The following is a 20,558-nucleotide window of genomic DNA, read 5'->3' as shown; positions in this document are numbered from 1 at the left end:
CACCTTGAATTGAAGACTGGAGAGAACTGAACAGAACTTCCTTCAACTCTGAATGTTACAGTGCTTGTAGATTCCCCATAATGCAAGTGGAAGCCATTTGCTCCATTGGACTTGCATTGACCAGTCTTTGGATAGAATTATTCACCCAGACAAAAACACTTAGCAGGGCTCGAAATTCACGGTTGCCCGGGTGCCAATGACCACTCAAACTGCCGCCGGGCAACCTAAACGGCGAGTCATTTTACCCGGCTTGGCAACTTGGTTTATACCGAAGATACACACAAAAACTGGAGTAACTCCGCGGGTCCGGCAGCATCTCTGGAGAAAAGGAACGTGACGTTTTGTGTCGGCGACGGTTGTGGGAAAGATGCTAAGTGTGGCGTGACGGAGGGTTGGAGCTAAAGACGGGCAGCAGCGACGACGGCGACGGCTCCATCTCCTCCTCCCCCGCCCGGCGTGTTAGCGGCAGCTGCTGCCACTCCGCCAACGGCTCTTTCAAAACAGACCCTTGGAGGAGGGAGGTGTCGGTCAGAGGCGGAAGTAGAGTAGGGGTAGGGGGGAGGGGGTGATTGGAGGAGGGAGACAAACCAAAACACTCTCGGCAGACCTGCACCACAGCCAGGATCGATCCCGGTCTCCGGCGCTGCAATCGCTGGACCATCCCCGTCCCCACCCGAGAGCCTCCACACGCCCAGGGATGGCCAGAGGCGTCGGGAGTCAGACGGGTGCGGCGCCCCCAGCCAGCGCAAAATCCAGCTCAGCTCTGCCTGTCCCGCCAGGTTAACCAGCAGCCATGTCTGGATTGAGACAGGCAGCTGAGATGCATTTAGCGCTGGATTGAGCTGAAATTACCGTTCACAGAAGCCTCGCGCATGAGCGCGCGGCCGCCAAGATATTCTGTCCGCGGTCCCCTCCATATTTTGGTTGCAATTTCTGTGCCTGACATGTGTTGTACGAGGAGCGCTGGCCTTCCTTCCCACCTCCTCTCTCTCTCTCTCTCTCTCACATACGCCCCCCCTCCACTCCCCTTATCCTGAGAGCCCTCCTCTTCATCCCGCACTGATCCCCATTCCTGTCTCTATTCAGTCCTCACTGACATCCCCTGTGCTCCCCACTCCCTCCCCCCCCCCATCTATTTATCCTGCACTGATCTCCCTAGCCATCTCGCATTGATTCTCCTGCCACTTCCCATCAATCCTACACTGGTCCCCCAATTCATCCTGTACTGACCCCCTTCCCATCCATCCTGCACTGCTCACCCCTTCATCCTGCACTGCTCCCCCCCCCATCCATCCTGCACAGATCCCCCCCATTCAACCCCACTGACATCCCCCGCGCTCTCCCCTCATAATTTTACCTACTCCAACCAACACTCACTAATTCCCCTGCCTCAATCCATCCAATCCACACCGATTCATACCCCCCCCCCCCCCCCCGACCCTATTGTGCTGGAAATGTCTTCAGAGCTAACATTGACTATGTTTGATAACGGAATGCAATCAAATATGTTTTAATTCCCAATGTTATTATTTGTTTTAATTCATAAAGATGGATTAATTAAATTTTGAACACGTGAAACATTAAAACCGCAGAGTTCGATTGTCACTGACACGTTATTACAGAATTCATTTTAATGGGAAATCAATGCTGTTAATATGGAGTATCAGTACTGTAGTTATTTAATGAGCAACATTCACAACTATACATTGGATTTATCCAGGTTTTACTTCTACAGTCAGTCACATACATCACAAATTTGGTCGGGATATTTCAGTTGAAATTTTAACGTTAATTCTGAAGTGGGACTGATGGAAAAAGCGTTTATCAACAAATTTTTTTTAAATGGTGCTTACAAACTGGGTATCTTCATTGCCACATACATCTAATCTGAATGTCTGGTAATGTGGCGTCTTGACACCTTTAAATATATTACCAAACATTTGCTGCATTTATGTCCTTTGGCCATCTCTTGTTAGTTAGTGTAATGTCAGATGGGTATAGTCAGTTTTGTCAGCTATTATCATAAAATGCCTTTAGAAAATTCCTTGCAACCTGTATATTTTGTTGTGGATAAATTATGTGGGAAGCGAGTGTTTCTGTACCAATAGCAATAACGACCCATGCTATGGCCATGTCATGATAATGTTCGGTCCTTCACAGAAAACATGCTTGTAGTGTGCATGGTTAAGCATATATGTTATCAAGGTCCAGGATTTATTGACACAGGTTGATCATACGCTGAATAATCCAACCACATTTTAGTTTGGAAATGGAAAGAAATAATAAAAATTGCATTAATTGCAATGTGTAAAAAGAGTTGAGATACCGTATTATAATTTTGCTGCATGTCATTGTGGTATATATCATGTCTTGATTGGTGAATATGTTAGTTCGTGACTTTATTTGAAGCAGAAATAATATGTGAATGCATAATTCCGACTGGTAACTGCGCACTTCGTCCGAGCACGCGTCATGCAAGCCATCTTAAATGACCACCTAAAATGTAATTTGGCAACCTAAAAAGCTGCCAAGGTTGCCCGGCTGGCAACAGGGAAAAAAAGTTAAGCGAGAGCCCTGCTTAGCTCTGCATATTACATCCCTGTAAGTAATATATACTCAGTTTGCTTTTAAGTGCTTTCATTGAATTTGCTTCCACCATTTTTTAAGCTGTACCATAAATATTCCAACACCTGTAATGCAAGGGTTAAACAGACTACGTCAGCTAAACTGGAGTTGTCAGATAAATTAGCAACACCACATTTCAAACCCTGCTTGGGAAAACAAGTAGTTGTTTTCGAAGACAAGAGCAGGCCCTGCCCATCTGCGTGGAATTTTGTTCGTTATGTTGGGGCCGGTGGTAGGGAGTCCTTAGGCAGAGATTGTTAATAGGCTTGCAGAGCTGGAGGAAGCAGGAGTGGAGCAGGTTAAAACAAATGCAGCCAAGGTAAATCTGGGTCAAAGAACAGAAAATAAAGGAATTATGTTGACAGATCAGAAGGAGATGTTTATATCGTTGTTAAAAGCCGGGATGGAAAGGGATAAGATTGATGGTCTTCAGCCTGCAGTACTGTATGATCTTTGGAGACAGTATTGTGAAAAAGGCCAGACACAATCAGGAAGGAGGAGGAGTCAGTGAAGCCCTCTGAACCTTCTGTGCCACAGCTCTCCTCTGGTTGTGGCATCTCAGCCACTCCTTGGACTAGGGGTGGGGCCGGGGTTCCAGTGCTCAAGTGCGAGCAACCATTGGTGTATCACCTGGAGACCTGAGGCCACACGTTCCGATAACCTTATGGTGGAGAGGGGGAGATATGCAGAGGAAAATGGCTCTGGTGGATACCGGTGCAGAAGCCACTCTAATTCATGGTAATCCTGACGGGCGGGAGAGTGTTGGTCAGGGATGCGGTTACTCCCACAGTAAGCTCTGTAATAAATTGTCGATTGGTAATGGTGCACCACAGACTGTCTCTGTTTTAATATCAAATGTATGTGTAAATATACTGGGCATGGATCTGTAAAAGGTATTCACTATACAGACCCCTTTGGGAAGATTTTTGTATGGAATACAGAGAATCAACTTCCGGTGGCGCCATGCTGGACTAGCAGTCACAACTTTTAGCTCCGCTGCTGTAAAATCGCGATTTTTTGCGTTAAAACCGGGTCTGGAGGTCGGGACCAATTCAAAAACTCACCGGAGCCCCGGGACGTCGCGCTGATGATGTCATCAGTAAGCGCTGTGATTTAAAACGGAGGATAAAGGATTTTAAATGAAAAAACTGTCTTCAGCTCAGAGCCCTCAGAGAACAATCTCAAAACTGCTGAAAACACAGAAAATTGAAGAACAGACCTCTGAAGTGGATTCTGGAATGGCTACAAGATCCAAGACTGAGATGGCTACTAAGGAGAAAAATGAAATGGAGGAGATAAAGAACTCGGTAAGAGAACTGAGAAAGGATATTGAGGCTGGAAACTCAAAAATGATGGAAAATATTAATGTTAAATTGATGGAAAATATGTCGAACATCAATGCTGGTAATCAAAAAGTTATTGACTGCATTGGCATTATACAAAAACGAATTGAGGATGTGCATGAAGAGCTAATGGGGAGAATTAATAAAGGGGAAGTAGAAACTAAGAAGAAGTTTGAGGCTGTGCATGTAATTGTTTCTTCACATGTAACTGAAATAAAAGACAATTGTTGATCAAATGGCTGAAGATATGCAGGGAATGAAGCTAGAACTAGACAGCCTCAAGAGTCAACTGGCGAAAGTTTCAGATAAATGTCTTGATCTCGAAGCTCGCTCACGACGCCAAAATTTACGAATACTGGGAGTAACAGAAGGGGCAGAGGGGAACAACGCCCGTGAGTTCACTGCCAACTTAATCAAACATGTGCTCAATTTACCTGTGGAACCGGAAATTGAAGTGGCACATCGAATACCTAGATTTAAGCCAAGATCACAAGCAGATCCAGTCCACCCACGACAGATCATAGTCAAACTTCGGGACATTTCAGCACTTGAAGAGCTGATGAAAAAAATCAAATATGGAGTGAAGATGACCTTTGGAAACGACACTATCAAACTCCTCCGGGATTATCCCTATGAGATCGTGCAAAAGAGATGAAAGTTCGAACAGACAAGACAGATTCTCCATGGAGTTAAAGATGTCAGATGTGGCGTTTTTTATCCGGCCAGGATGCGCATTACTTTCAAGGGAAAAGAGAAAACTTTCACTAATTCGGACGCATCTTATAAATATGCCCAAGAGATTGTGGCAGAAACAGAAGATTAATCACGGCAGCGGGACGATATGGACAGTTTCTTTCCTTTTATTACTTCACAGAGAACACCTGAAGATAAGGGAAGAAACACCATTCACTAAAAGTTTAAAATGGAAGAGAATTTCCACGTGCGATGGTCTAGACACCTTATCTCCTTTGGACGCTTTGGAATTCAACTCAAGGACATTCTTTGTTCAAAATGAAGGAATGACTGATAAGCAACGCAGAGATGAACAGCAGAGCCGAATGTGGAAAACACAAGGACAAATGGCGGTTTAAGATCTTAAAACAGCTTTACAAAATATAGAGAATTAATAATAATTAACAATACTAATATAGAAATATAAATGGAAACTAACCTGAACTATATAATGGGCAAAATGTAATAATCTGCTAATAAGACTGACTAGCTTGTATATAGAGATAACAAATTTTAGAATTAAAGTAGATAATACTGAAAGGTTAAGTGTTATTAGTTCGTGTGGAGAAGGGAGGAGACTCAGGCACCTGGCATAATTCCAGGAGCCTGTTTCTGGTTAACCCTTACAGCTAACAGCTTACTATTATCAAAGATATAACTAATTATAAATAATTATATCTTTGATAATAGTAAGCTGTTAGCTGTAAGGGTTAACTAATTATAAATAATTAGTAGATGAAAGTGTTAGATAAATAAATTTCACAGTAGCTGAACACAGATCTGATAAGTCTGAATGAAATATATATATATATATATATAATGTAATTGGGTGAAATATAATTGATTTTGAAATGGCACCGCCTTCTTAGGTTTAGAGTAATAAAAGGAGCGGTGCTAATTGTACAACATCAACTTCGGAAGTCGAATAGATGTCGAATTCCACAGACGTGTGGGACACGCACTACAGTGTCGAATACTTCAGACACTGTAATTTTACTTGTTCAATTTTTTTTTAATCACAATATGTCACTACTATGTGTTTTTTTTTTCAAGGAAAATCGCAAAAGGGATCTACCAAGGAAGTTAATAATATAAATGCCCCCCAAATATACAGTCCTGAGGTATGGATGCACCGTAATAAATAAGGGTATTAAAATCAGAGAAAATGCAAGATGATAAACAAAGGAAAATGGGAGGAATCACATTGTGTAGCTGGAATATAAGGGGTATTAATGAACCAATTAAAAGGGGCAAAATACTAGCTCAGTTGAAATCATATAACACGGACATTACTTTTCTACAAGAAACGCACCTTAAACATCAAGATCAGATGAGATTGAGGGCGAATTGGATAGGCCAAACATTTCATTCCTCATATACTTCGAAATCCAGAGAGCCACCGCAATTATTATTCGCAAAGGAATACCATTCAAATCAAAGAATATTATATCAGATAAGGAAGGGAGATATCTTATAGTTTCAGGAGAGATCCATGCTACGCCAATCACTTTGGTAAACATATATGCGCCCAATTTTGATAATCCTCAATTTTTTAATAAAATCCTGAATACAATCGCAGAATTTAACCACCAAAATGTTATAATTGGAGGAGACTTCAACTGTGCTTTAGATCCGTACTTAGATAAATCGATGCAAAAACAAAGAGGTAATATGAAATCTAAAACTAGTGAACTCTTAAATACATATATAAAAAATACAAATATAGCAGACGTCTGGAGGATCGCGAATCCGACTGGAAGGGAATACTCGTTTTATTCAATGGTACATAAAACATACTCACGTATAGACTACTTCCTAGTGGATACAAAACTAATCCCTTATACTATGAACTCTAAATATCACACCAATACGATTTCAGATCACTCCCCGCTAACTTTCGTTTTAAAATTGGAAGGAATGTCTACGAACAAATCGTTCTGGAGGTTTAACTCGCAAATTCTGAAAGACCCACAAGGGAGTATATCTAAAAAAACAGATGGACCTATTTTTTGAGACAAATGATACACCAGATATATCGCCCACTTTATTATGGGAATCCTTCAAAGCATTTATTAGAGGAGTCATTATCTCGTATCAAGCTTTTCAAAACAAAAAGAATAAGAATGAACAAAGACAATTAGAAGAACAAATCAGACAACTATATATAGATAATGCTAAAGACCCAACTATGGATAAACATAATAAAATTTTAATACTGAAATTTAAGCTAAATAAATTATTATCAGAGAAGATTATAAGATTATTCCAAATTACAAAACAAGAACATTTCGAATTTGGGAATAAATCCCATAAACTTTTGGCACGCCTACTGAAAAAACGGGAAAAAGATCATTCAATTTTAAAGATTAAATCAGATAGAGGGGATTTATTAACACTACCTAATGATATCAATAAAAGATTTGCTCAATATTACAAGAATTTATACACATCGAAAACGCTAATAGACAATAATAAAGTTTCCGAATTTTTGGACAATTGTAACCTTCCAAAACTAGTATTGAAGGAACAAGAGGAACTGGGAGCACAAATTACAGCTAAGGAAATAGAAGACACAATAAACACACTTAAGAATGGAAAAACACCAGGACCAGACGGATTCGGTAATGAATTTCATAAATGTTTTTACGACATAGTTACACCACGTCTACAGAAAATGTATACATACGCTTTTAAAGAACAAATCTTACCTGAAACACTAGCAGAATCAACTATCACATTAATACTTTAAAAAGATAAAGATATAGAAGAACCAGGCTCATATAGAGCTATTGCTTTGTTAAATACGGATCAAAAAATATTAGCGAAAACACTAGCTAGAAGACTAAGTCAATATGTTAGTAAATTAATAAATGAGGATCAAACGTGATTTATACCTAAGAGACATTCATTTAATAACCTCCTTTGAGTTCGATGATCAGCCATGATCATATTGAATGGCGGTGCAGGCTCGAAGGGCCGAATGGCCTACTCCTGCACCTAATTTCTATGTTTCTATGTTTCTATAACCTGAGACTTCTGTTTAACATAATGCACTCTCACAAACCTCAAGAACAAGAGTTATCTATCATTTCATTGGACGCAGAAAAAGCGTTTGATCAAGTAGAATGGGATTATATGATTAAAGTATTGCAAAAATGTCAAATGGGAGAGAGCTTCATCGCATGGATAAAATTATTATATAACAAACCCACGGCTAGAATATTAACTAATAATATACTATCTATGAAATTCCAATTAACAAGGGGCAATAGACAAGGATGTTCATTATCACCGCTGTTATTTGCTCTGGTAATTGAACCTTTAGCTGAAAAAATTATAACACACCCGGATATTTACGGTTATAATACAAAATATTCAAATAACAAAATATTCTTATACGCAGACGATGTATTACTGTATATCACAAAACCCCAAATCAGTATACCAAACATATTAAATCTAATTGAGGACTTTGGATCTTTCTCAGGATACAGAATAAACTGGAACAAAAGTGAAATTATGTCGATAAAACCAAAAGACTCAACACATCTCTTGAAATTCCCCTTTAAAATAGCCACAGAAAAATTTAAATATTTAGGAATCGAAATCACTAGAAATTATCACGCTATGTTTAATGCCAATTATAGCCCCTTACTTAAGAAACTAAATAATCTAATTAAATTCTGGAAAAGGCTTCCGATGTCTTTAATAGGTCGAATAAATGCTATAAAAATGATCTTTTTACCACAAATCCTATATTTATTTCAATCAATTCCAATATATCTTCCAAAAAAGTTTTTCAAAAAACTAGACTCAGACATTACAAATTTTATATGGGATTACAAATCCCACAGAATACTTTATGTACTATAATTGGGCAGTAAATATTAAAAATATGATTCACCTGCTGGACAACTTTGCCCAGCAGGTGGATTGGATTGTAATGGAGCGAGAGGACTGCTCTCCGTGTAATACAGGAGCGACTCTCCTCTCACCAATGAATCTGAATAACAAAAATTATAATAAAAATCCAATGATACATAGCACAATTAGAACTTGGAAACAAATAAAACAGAATCTAAAATTAAGAAATCTATCTCTTTTAATGCCAATAGTCAATAACCCGTCGTTTAAACCCTCAATTATAGATAAATCATTTACACAATGGGAAAGAATGGGAATCAAAATGCTCGGAGACTTGTATGAATTAGGAAAATTATTATCATTTCAACAATTACAACTGAAATATAATTTGAAAAATAATCAATATTTTAAATATCTTCAAATCTGTGACTATCTGAAAAAATACACAAAAGACTATCATAACATGCCCCCAGACTTATTGGATGAAGCCATGAAGACAAAGGCTGAATCAGCAAATCTAATATCATACTTATACAACATTATTTTAAATATAGAAATACCTACAACCGATGGTATTAGAAGAGACTGGGAACAAGAACTAGCTATAAAAATTTCAAAAGAGAGCTGGGATAAACACTTACTATATGTGCATAAATGCTCAATCAACGTACGACATACTCTAATTCAATATAAAACATAACATAGACTATATTATTCAAAAACTAAAATAAATAAACTTTTCCCCAATGTCTCACCCATTTGTGATAAATGTCAGTCACAAGAAGCTAACATAGCGCACTCTTTTGTTTTCTGTATAAAAATTCAAAAATTCTGGAACGAAATATTTTAAATCTTCACAAAGTTATTTAAAATAAAACTTGTACCAAAAGCAGAATGGATCATTTTTTGAATATCGGAAGGTAACCCCGAATTAAATGTGTTTCAAAAGAACTTACTTAATTACGGGCTAATAATGGGAAAAAAGCTTATACTCAAATTTTGGAAAAATGCTCCAATACCAACAATAAAAATGTGGATTTCAAACGTGTTCGAAACACTACACTTGGAAGTGATGAGACTCCTCCTAGCAGGCAAAGCAGACCACTTCCAAAAGACGTGGTCTGCATTTACAGAACTATTACAAGCATAAGGTGCAATAGTAATTTAAAATATAAATGGTACCAGGATCTGGTAACGGGGGGTATAAAATAAAAAAAATTTAAAACACGGTTGCTATATCCTTTTTTGCAGAGTTTTGTGTTACAATAGAGCGATTGTCTTTCCTTTTTTTTTCTTCTTTCTAGGGTCTTATTTCCTTTCTTTACTTCCTTCTCTAATTTCTTCCCCAAGGGGCTTTCTTCTCCCAACACTTTCCTGCACCTTCACGATTCTTGCTCACTTTCCTTACTTCTTTTATTTCTACCTTTTTTAAAGCTCGAAAAACGAAGTGGTATAACAAAATGTAATAAGATTTATGTGATGTGTATTACTGTAATTTACTGTACTTCTAATAACAATAAAATAAAAAATTAAAATTAAAAAAAAGGAATACAGAGAATGACAGTGGTGGTGGGCTATGCTAAACGGGAACCTGTCCTGATCCCGACACCCACCCATGTTGTGTGTTTAAAGCAATACTGTATGTTGTGGCCAGGAAGAAATTGGAGAGACTAGAGTTGGACTTTTACAGGTGGGGGTTATCCGACCTGCAGTGTCTGGCTACAATAGCCCAGTCAAGAAAGCTGCCGGTAACTGGTGAATGACAATCGGCTACCGGCAATTAAATAAACACGCATCCCCTTTAACTGCTGCAGTGCTAGATGTTGTGACATTGCTCAAGAGCCTTTCATCGAGGACTGACTCGTGCTATGCAGTAATTGACCCAACCTTTTTCTCTATTCCCATTGCTGAAAAATCCCAAGATCAGTTTGCCTTTACTCAGGAAGGGAGACAGTACACTTTTTGGCGTTTACTGCAAGTAAAAGGAGTATGTGCACAACCCCACACTGTGTCACAGCATAGGGGCCAGAGTTCTGGACAGATGTTCTCTGCCCCTGACATTAAAGTGGTATGTTGATGATATATTATTGCAAGGACCTACGGAGAAAGATGTTGCAGAAGCCCTTGCCACTTTAGTAGAACATGTGCGAACTCGCGGGATGGGAGATTAACCCTTCCAAGATACAGGGACCAAGTCAAACTGTTCAGTTTCTGGCCATTCAGGGGGTTAAAGGGGATCGCATAATGCCAGACAAGATCAAGGACAAAATCCTTAATATAGCGACTCCCATGAATAAGCAGGAAGCTCAGCGATTTATCGGGCTACTCGGCTACTGGAAGCATCACATACCACATTTGACAATCCTATTACAACCTTTGCACGCCGTCACTCGAAAGAAAGCTTGTTTTGAATGGCACCACATACAGCAGCGGGCTTTTGATACTGCTATGGAAGCCATCGCCCAGGCCCTGCCACTTCCTCCACGAGTGATAGATGCTCCATTTGAATTGCAAGCCTCAGTAAATTCAGACTTTGTTATTTGGCAGCAACAGAAAAGTCGGACAGTGCCCCAGGTCACGCAAGCTGCCAAATGCAGCCACTCCTTGCACACTTTTTGAAAAACAACTGCTGTGCACTGTCCGACTGTGCACTGGTAGAAAATGAAGGACAGACAGGGGATGGCAAGGCCCTCCTATGACCGGACCTTCCTATCATAATTCTTTCCGAGACCCCCACCCATCCATTTGGAAGCTGCAGTTCAATTGTCAAATGGAAATGGTACATTGCTGAAAGAGCTGCCAAAGGGGTGGATGGTGTCAGCAATTTACACGAGCAAGTTGCTGAAACCCCTCAGTCTGCAGATCCTGACCTGGCCACAGTCCCTTGCTTGCCAGACTCACCAATTAAATGGTGGGCACCACTGAGCGAACTATCCATATGGTCAGCAACGAAATGCATGATTCACAGAGGGTCTGCAGTATGGAGAAACAGAGAGTGATGCTGGAAGGCAGCAGCTTTTAACCCTGATACACAGACTATTTTACAGCAACAAGGCTCTGAAGGTTCCAGCCAATATGCAGAATTGGTCACAGTCCACTTGGTACTGGAGGAAGAAGACAAGGAAGCTGATATATACACTGACTCCTGGGCTGTCGTCAATAGCATGGCTGCATGGTTATCGAAGTAGAAGGAGAAGTATTAGAACATTGCAGGAAAGCCTCTTTAGGGCAAGACCATCTGGCAAGATATTAGGGAGAAAGCCTGATTGCATGCCCATCACTGTCCGTCATGTGAGCACACACATGAACAATTACTCTGACGTGACTTTGCACAATAACATCATGGATCAGATTGTGCAAGTAAAATCAGTAGAAACCATTGAGGAAGAACAGTGCCCTCTGTGTGTATGGGCATATGAGACTTCTGGACATTTAGGAATCAAGGAACTGTGCAGTGGGCTAAACAGAGACTTTTGTCGCTCTCCTTTGACAAAGTTAGAGAGTGTGGGTCTCAGTGCGAAGTCTGCCAAAGAGTTTAAAAACATCCATTATTTAAGTGGCACACATTAAGCGAGGGAGCAGCCATGCTCAGATTTAGCAAGTCGGCCATGTTGGTCCACTTCCCAAGCAACAAAGATACCAATATATTTTAACAATGGTTGACACATACTCTGGCCTTTTGATGGCAATGACTTCTGTCAAGCTGATCAGGATAATAGCCTCCATGGCCTTCAGCAGCTCATATCCTATTAAGGAGACCGTCTTGAAATACAGTCTGACAATGGATCCCATTTTTCAGGACAGACAGTACAAGGATGGGCATCTGACAGTGGTGTACATTGGTTGTTACACATTCCTCACAACCCTCAAGCGTCAGGCATGAATGAGCGGATGAATGGCCTGCTTAAGAAACAGATTTATGATTCTTACGCCTACCCATACCCAGAAAAGATGGTTTGTCTGTTTTGCCTCAAGGTTTGTATAACTTGAACAATTGTCCCTTGATGAGTGGCTCACCAATGCAGAGCACGATGAATTCTAACTGCACCAACTTCATGCCTACTCCCACTCATGCTCCAGCTTCCAAAATGTCAGGGGGGTGGGCTAGGATGGTATGGAGACAATACCTAAATAACCCTTCTTGCGGATGGGCAAGGTAATGTAATTTGGGTATTAACACAAGGATAGCCAGTGGTGGTTTGTTTAGATTCAGGAAAAACTACGCAGAGCAAATAAGATATTTTACTGGAAATAAAAGCCGGTATTACTTTGGCTTTCAGATAACATGGCTGTCGGACCGTGCACTTGTTTGTGATCAGCACGTGATGGTGACTGTTCGGTTCCAATAACTGTACCAGATGATTGAATCTAGAAGGGGTTATCATGAAACTGATGAAGAGAGACAATCAGAACCTGTAGGATATCAATCTTCTGGAATTGACAATGTTTTTCTGGAACTGATGATTTTATAATGAACTACTGACTATTATTGTTTCTACTTGTATACTCAGTAACATGCAGTTAGATGGGTGCTAATTACATTACAACTCCAAGGGGTGGAATGTAATGCAATGGTTAAACAGACTATGTCAGCTAAAATTGAGTTGACAGCTAAATTAGCAGCACCACATTTCAAACCCTGCTCAGGAAAACAGGTAGATGTTTTTGAAAAATGCTTAGGCTAACTCCAAGGGACCAGTACATCATGAGGCCACCTGCAAGGTCGCTAAGATAAGCTTTGTCTTCCGAGAGACATCCGAGACTGGCTTGACGTCTGATAGGACACATAACGCACACCATTATGGTACCAAGGAGGATAGCTAGTTTGACAGGTTTCACCTGCTATTCTTATAGAGATAAAAGTTATTATATAAGTGTATGCTTCTCCCATTAGAACAGAGCTTCACCTTTTGGGAGAGATTGAAGAGAACTTCACTGAGAGGGAGAGAGAGATTGGACCGTGGTGTGTGCGGTGACAGCCAGACAGAAGAATCGATTACTCAGAGGTGTACGAGACCAGTTATTTTGTATTGTTACTTTATTGATATTTTTTTCTGTTTTATGTATTTTGCTTTAATAAATAGTTATTTGTGCTCTTCAGCGTGTGCTTTATCCATTAATTGGTCCAAATCTGTAAATCCTACATATATTTCGTTACATCTCACAGCAAAAAGGAAATATATTTTTCCTCATATTGTCTCAAGTTCATTTTTCCCGTTACTGACTTTTATTCCAAGGAAGTAATTTTCTTATATGTAATTTACCAAACCTATTTGTGATTTTGAACACCGATAATTGAAACCCAATTTAACATTCTCTGCTCTGCAGGATAACTCCTGTTTCTGCACACACTTGGTTCGTTATTGCTGTTACGATTCTTATGAATCTTTTTTTGCACTCTCTGAAGGCCAGGACAACCTTAAGCAAGTGCAGTACCCAAAATAGTATACAAAGGATTTTTACACACAGAGGGTGGTGGGTGCCTGGAACACATTGCCATTGGGGTGGTGGTGGAGGCAGATACAATAGTGACATTTAAGCTTTAAGATTGGCACATGGATTTGCAGGGAATTGAGGGATATGGATCACTTATCAAATTTAAACACAGGGCATCATACGGAAAGTGTATCACAATATTGTACAAAGTAATTCCAAGAGTACATGCTGAATGGAAAGTAAAAATGGAATAAATTATCTCAACGTTATCGCATTCACAGAATATATGTATCCAAGTCGAAAGGTTTATAAATTAGAAACTTATGAGAGTGAATTAATTCAGCCTATCATACCTTGCTATTGCTCTGCTCACACTGTCCAGTCATCTTGGCCAATTCTTCATGGCATTTTGAGAGTTTGCGTTCTTTCTCGAAAAGATCAGATTTAGTTTTCTCAAATTGAAATTGAATTTCAACAAGCTTGCTCAGATGATTTTTCACTTCTTTTTGCTTAGCTTCAAATCGAGATTCCAGATCCAAAACTTTAGTTTGCAGTTCTTCAATTGAAAAAACAAAGCCGTCCATCAATATTGTATATTAGATACTATCACACAAAGAGAAAACGGAATGGCTAATATTGGGGAGAAAGTGCAGTATATTTCACCACGGAGCTTGACCAATGCTAATTTATCCACCTTGATTCATTGGTAAAAAATACCCATTTACAGTACATTATACCATGTTTAAGAGAAGGGAGAAGGGCAATTTGAGGAAAACCTTGGATTGTTCATAGTTAACCCAGTTTAATATCATAAGATCAACTCAATTTTTGTTACTAGCATGAGTGATATTTTAAATGAAAGCTGGAAAATATGGGGACCACCCAGAGGAAATCCAAGCTGTCACAGGGAGAACGTGCAAACTCCATATTGACAGCACACAAGGTCAGGATCGAACCTGGGTCTCTGTGAGGCACTCTGTTGCTGTGAGACAGCAGCTCTACCAGCTGCAACCCTGTACCCCTGCCCCGCCAGTTGTGTTCCAATTACCAATATATTGATAGCGTGTAAGATAAACATTTCTTATAAAGCAGGACTCAACATATATCGGAGCATCAGAATAGTTCTGCAACTGGCTGGATTACAATGAATTTATCTGCTTGTTATCAACAGATCATCACATCCGGCCCACAGTCCAGACCCCGCTGGATTGAATTGCATGACCTGCTTACACTCCAGCTTCATGAGTGAACCACTGGGATTTTTTTTTAATTTAAATAAATTGAATACCGCGTTATCAGACCACATTTGGAGTATTGGGAGCAATGGATGGTCCAGCGTAGGCTTACGAGAATGATCCCAGGAATGAATGGGTTAACAGATGGTGAGTGTTTGACGGAGTTTAGAAGGATGAGGGAGGACGTTACTGAATAATGAAAGGCCTGGGTAGAGTGGATATCGAGAGGACGTTTCCACTAGTGGGAGAGTCTAGGACCAAAGGTCATAGCCTCAGAATAAAAGGACATTCCTTTAGGAAGGAGATGGAGGAAGAATTTATTTAGTCAGAAGGTAGTGAATCTGTGGAATTCATTGCCTCAGAAGGCTGTAGAGGCCAAGTTAATGGATATTTTTTATGGCAGAGATATAGATTCTTGATTAGTGCGGGTGTCAGGGGTTATGGGGAGAAGGCAGGAGTATGGGGTTAAGAGGGGAAGATAGATCAGCCATGATTAAATGGCAGAGTAGACTGGAAGGGCCGAATGGCCTAATTCTGCTCCTATCACTTATGAACATCAAAGTTTTACTGTAGTTTCGTATGGGTTTACAGCAGAGAAAGAAACACTTCAACCCAACTCATCTGTGTCAGTCAACAGTTTTCGCCACCTCCAACGGAATCCCATCACTGGCCACATCTTCCCATCTCCCCCCCTTTCGGCTTTCTGCAGAGACCACTCCCTCCGTAACTTCCTGGTCAATTCGTCCCTTCCCACACAAACCACCCCCTCCCCTGGTACTTACCCTTGCAACTGCAGGAAATGCTACACTTGCCGCTGTACCTCCCCCCTCGACTCCATCCAAGGACCCAAGCAGTCTTTCCAGGTGAGGCAGAGGTTCACCTGCACCTCCTCCAACCTCATCTATTGCATCCGCTGTTCTAGGTGTCAACTGCTCTACATCGGTGAGACCAAGTGCAGGCTTGGCGATCGTTTCGCCCAACACCACCGCTCGGTTCGCATTAACCAACCTGATCTCCTGGTGGCTCAGCACTCCAACTCTCCTCCCCCCCCCCCCCCCCCCAATTCCGAATCCGACCTTTCTGTCCTGGGCCTCCTCCATGGCCAAAGTTAAGTCCCACTGCAAATTGGAGGTGCAGCACCTCATATTTCGCTTGGGCAGTTTACACCCCAGTGGTATGAACATTGACTTCTCCAATTTCAGGTAGTCCTTGCTTTCCCCCTCCTTCCCAGCTCTCCCACAGCCTACTGTCTCCGCCTCTTCCTTTCTTCTTCCCGACCCCCCCCCCCCCCCCCCCAACAGTCTGAAGAAGGGTCTCCACCCGAAACATCACCTATTCCTTCGCTCCATAGATGCTGCCTCACTCACGGAGTTTCTCAAGCATTTTGGTCTACCTTTGTGTCAATCAAGACGCCCATCTCTGCTAGTCCTATTTTCCTGGGTTTGACCCATATCCCTCTCAGCAATTCCTATTTATGTGCATCGAGTCTGCATTTTAAAAAAAGCTACAGGAAGCAGCTTCCCTTATTACTTGAGAATTCCCTAATGAGCAGTTATTAGAAAATTGTCTTTGCTGGTTACTACAATACCTTGATTTTGTAATTTCAGCTGCTCCACCTGCTTTGAACTGTCTGTGGTATTGCTAAACCTTCCTGTAGAATGGGTGCCCATTTCCAAAGACTTGGGATGGTGCTTGAAAGGAGTTTCTTCCTGTTCCCACTGAAAATTCATGGCAACGCCCTTTAACGGGGTCTTCAGTGAATGCTGACTTGGAGTTTGATCTTGTTGCCATGGAAACACAGCAGAAGTAGACGGATGCCGCGCAACATTCCGCTGGCTAATGGAGTTTTGAGGTTGAGGTTGGTTGACCAACTGCAAAATTGAAAACAATAATACATTTTATTTCAGAAATGCTCTACTACAACAATGTTTAGTTTAGTTTATTGTTGTCACGTGTACTGAGGTACAGTGAAACGCTTTTGTTTGCGTGCTATCCAGTCGAAGAAAATATATAAACGTGTACAATCGAGCCATCCAGTGTACAAATAAAGAAGATAGAGTACAACATTTAGTGCAAGATTTCACATTGAGGTCCAATAATATAATTCAAAAGTGTCTAATAGGGTAGATGGGTGGTCAGGACTGCCCTCTACACAATGAGGACCGACCATTCAGTTGCCTGAAAATAGCTGGGAAGAAACTAGTCATACAGCTTTGAAAGACAACTTCGGCCCAACTTGCCCTCACCGACCAACATGCCCCAGCTGCACTAGTCCCACCTGCCTACATTTGGCAGATATCCTTCTAAGCCTATCCTATCCATTACAGTAAGACTGAGGACCTCCTTTACACAACTCCAAAATAATGACGCCGTGCAGTTGAACATCAGTGTTCCTGAGTAGAGTAATATTGATATATCTTTCTGCTTTAGTGGACCCTTTAGAAACTCTTCCTGAATCTGGAAGCATGCCTTTTCAAACTTCTGAACCTCGTGTCTGATGTAAGCAAGGAGAAGAGGGAGTGACCAGGATGAGAACGGTCCTTGAGCCTACTCTTGACCCTTTACAGTGCTATAAGCCTAAATTGAGAAAGTCCTTCTCCTGGAGGGTAACTTCAGTGGTTTCGTGGGAAAGACACCGAGGGAACAGAATGTCAGTCTGATGGTTGAGAATGATCATGAGAACCCAGTCAACTCGGGGAGAGGGTTAACCAAGTCTGTGGAAATGAAAATAATTGGCGTTAAAGGTGACAAAGACAGAGGAACTGAGAGAATGGAAGAGTTCTTGCAGGTAGCAGAGTGGAAAAAAGTGTAGAGAAGGTTTCCAAGAGAATACGTTGACTTGGAGATGATATTAGTTGTTAACTTATCCCATGAAATGGAGATGCCGGGGAAAAAAAGGAGGTGTTAAAGTTGGAACAGGCGAAAGTGAGACCAAGGTGGAAATTGGGAACAAATGTAATGAAATTCTTGGGAGTTCACATTGATGTGGGTCTTATTAAACATCTTGGGGGCATTGTGCTATGGATAAGAAGCTATGTAAATGCAAATGGTCACTGCTGCAATCTGTGTTGAAGAGTAGCTTGCCTTGTATACAGCTAACAAATCACCTGGAACGCACTGACAGGCTCGTGGAGACAGATTCAATTGAGGCTATTGAGAGCAAGCACATATTGAGCTCAGTTCTTTTTGTCCTTTCCCTTTAACTGATAGGGTATGGAAAAAAAGTGTAATGTGGAATCATTCATGTTCCAAGTAGAGCCCGCCCTCCACCCTTTACTGCATTGTCAGCAAATTCTCTTTCATGGACAATGACTTATCTTACCTTTGCCTGAATTGTGTCCAGTTGTCTTTCCAATCGGCTTCTCTCTTCCACTTCCTTATTATATTTTTCCTGTAGTTCCCTATATTTTGAGTCTGGTAAACCTATTGTGAAAACAAATTAATTAAGAACAAATCAAGCTTTTTCAACTTTTCTTCTCAAAACGACACAATAGTATTAAAGCCTTTGAGTGTAGCATGCAAGATCAGTAGTTACCACATTATGCAATAGCAGTACAATTGTGGATTTTATTGTGGTTAAAAACGTACCACTTGATTTCCTTTTCAAAAAGTTGTGGTAGCACAAGAACAGCAGGTATTAGACAGAGCACAACAAAGACTTTATAATTATCTTGCAATCTGCTGAAAGACTGCCTAGAATACATGTTCATCAACTAATTGTCTCAGAAGCACGGGCTCTATTTATAACCCGATAATAACACATAGATTCAAAGAAAGTAAAAACCAGGCCATCCTTCACATCATGTTTATGCCTATAATCTACATTTTATAATATTTAAAGTATAATCTCTATAAATGTATTGCCTCTTCTCAAGCATCCTACCAAAATGTATCATTTCACACGCCCCTGTATTAGTCATAGTGATACAGCGTGGAAACATGCCCTTCGGCCCAACTTGCCCACACCAGCCAACAATGTCCCAGCTTCACTTATCCCACTTGCCTGTGCTTGGTCCATATCCCTCCAAACCTGTCCTATCCATGTACCTGTCTAACTGTCTCTTAAACTATGGGATAGTCCTAGCCTCAACTACCTTCTCTGGCAGATGGTTCCATACACCCACCACCATTTGTGTGAAAAAGTTACCCCTCGGATTCCTATTAAATCTTTTCCCTTTCACCTTGAACCTATGTCCTCTGGTATTAAGTTTCATCTGGCAATCTGCCATTTTGTCAACATTGCGACCGTTTGAAGTCAAACACCATTTCCCTAATTTTTCACACTACTTTCAAATTTTGTGTGATCTCTATATCATCATTTTTTCCCCCTGCACAGTTGAATTTGCCATTTATCCATGTCTCAGGACCAAGCTCCAGGAAGCGCAATCGCCTTCCTCTAGTGAATGAAGCAACCATTCACCACAAATCTCCTTTGTATCCCAAACCTATTCTATGCCTCTTTTGTTTCCAGTAGTTCTGACAAGCCTTTGATAAAGGCACGATCAAACAGCATTTGGAAATCCATATGCACTCAAAAAAGTTATAAATCTGATTCGTAAAACATGAACTAACTTTTTGCGCATTCCATTAATTCACATTCTGAATGTTAATGTATTTTCATACTGAATTGATGTTTTAAAATGCAGACACAAAGGCCTTGTCTCACTGGGCTTATTCGACACACTGTTTACGAGTGACTCACTTTGATTTTTTACGTTAAAATCTTTACAATATTGAAATATAACCAAGCATACCAGATACAATTTTTTTGGGGGTTGGGGACACAGAAAGTTTTTTTTCTGGTGTTCCAAATGATACATCTGCAGGCACTGCATTTGTTTGGCATCTCTCGAATTCAGATCTGTATCTATAAAATCAAGAGCGCATGTGTTAGATGGCAGTAAGATCTAACTGTCTTTCCATTTACACGACCTGTAATAATTCTTATTCATTTCAATTGTAATTGAAGGATAAAACAAAATTCTTAAATGCAGTTCAGCTAAATAATTAAGCTACTTAATAAAAATAAGTTGAACAAATATGGATCCCTTAATTTTTCTTGCTTAGTAATACATTTATACAATATTTTGTTAATATTAATTTCCTGGCTTTCAAAGAGAGCAATTGCAAAATATGTAGTTACTAATTTCATTTAAAGACTCACAAATGGCTGTTTATAATCTCATTACTTATGAATTGATTGTTGAGTGTAGCCTACGTCAAAAAGAGTATATATATCCATTCACCACATACATTCTACTACATAAGGAGAAAAAATAAAATGGGAAAGACAACAAAAGTCACATCATTATGACGATAGAGA

The 20,558-nt window shown here is 40.3% G+C and overlaps 1 protein-coding gene across 3 annotated transcripts in view; it reads right to left on the bottom strand.

Moving 5' to 3' along the window:
* The window catches only part of cenpf (centromere protein F), a 64,252-nt gene that overhangs the window by 29,884 nt on the left and 13,810 nt on the right, over window positions 1-20,558 (bottom strand). For all 3 annotated transcript variants that reach the window (XM_033025351.1, XM_033025354.1, XM_033025352.1), the window contains exons 4-7: window positions 19,990-20,102; window positions 18,558-18,658; window positions 16,824-17,106; window positions 14,354-14,556 (exon numbers count right to left, since the gene is read on the bottom strand). In XM_033025351.1, coding sequence (XP_032881242.1) covers window positions 14,354-14,556; window positions 16,824-17,106; window positions 18,558-18,658; window positions 19,990-20,102 — 700 coding nt within the window. The remainder of the gene's footprint in view (window positions 1-14,353; window positions 14,557-16,823; window positions 17,107-18,557; window positions 18,659-19,989; window positions 20,103-20,558) is intronic.

This window comes from Amblyraja radiata, chromosome 8 (assembly GCF_010909765.2).
Source record: "Amblyraja radiata isolate CabotCenter1 chromosome 8, sAmbRad1.1.pri, whole genome shotgun sequence".
Lineage (NCBI taxonomy): Eukaryota > Metazoa > Chordata > Chondrichthyes > Rajiformes > Rajidae > Amblyraja > Amblyraja radiata.
Note: the sequence above shows the minus strand (reverse complement) of the source record. Positions and strands in the feature narration are given on the sequence as shown.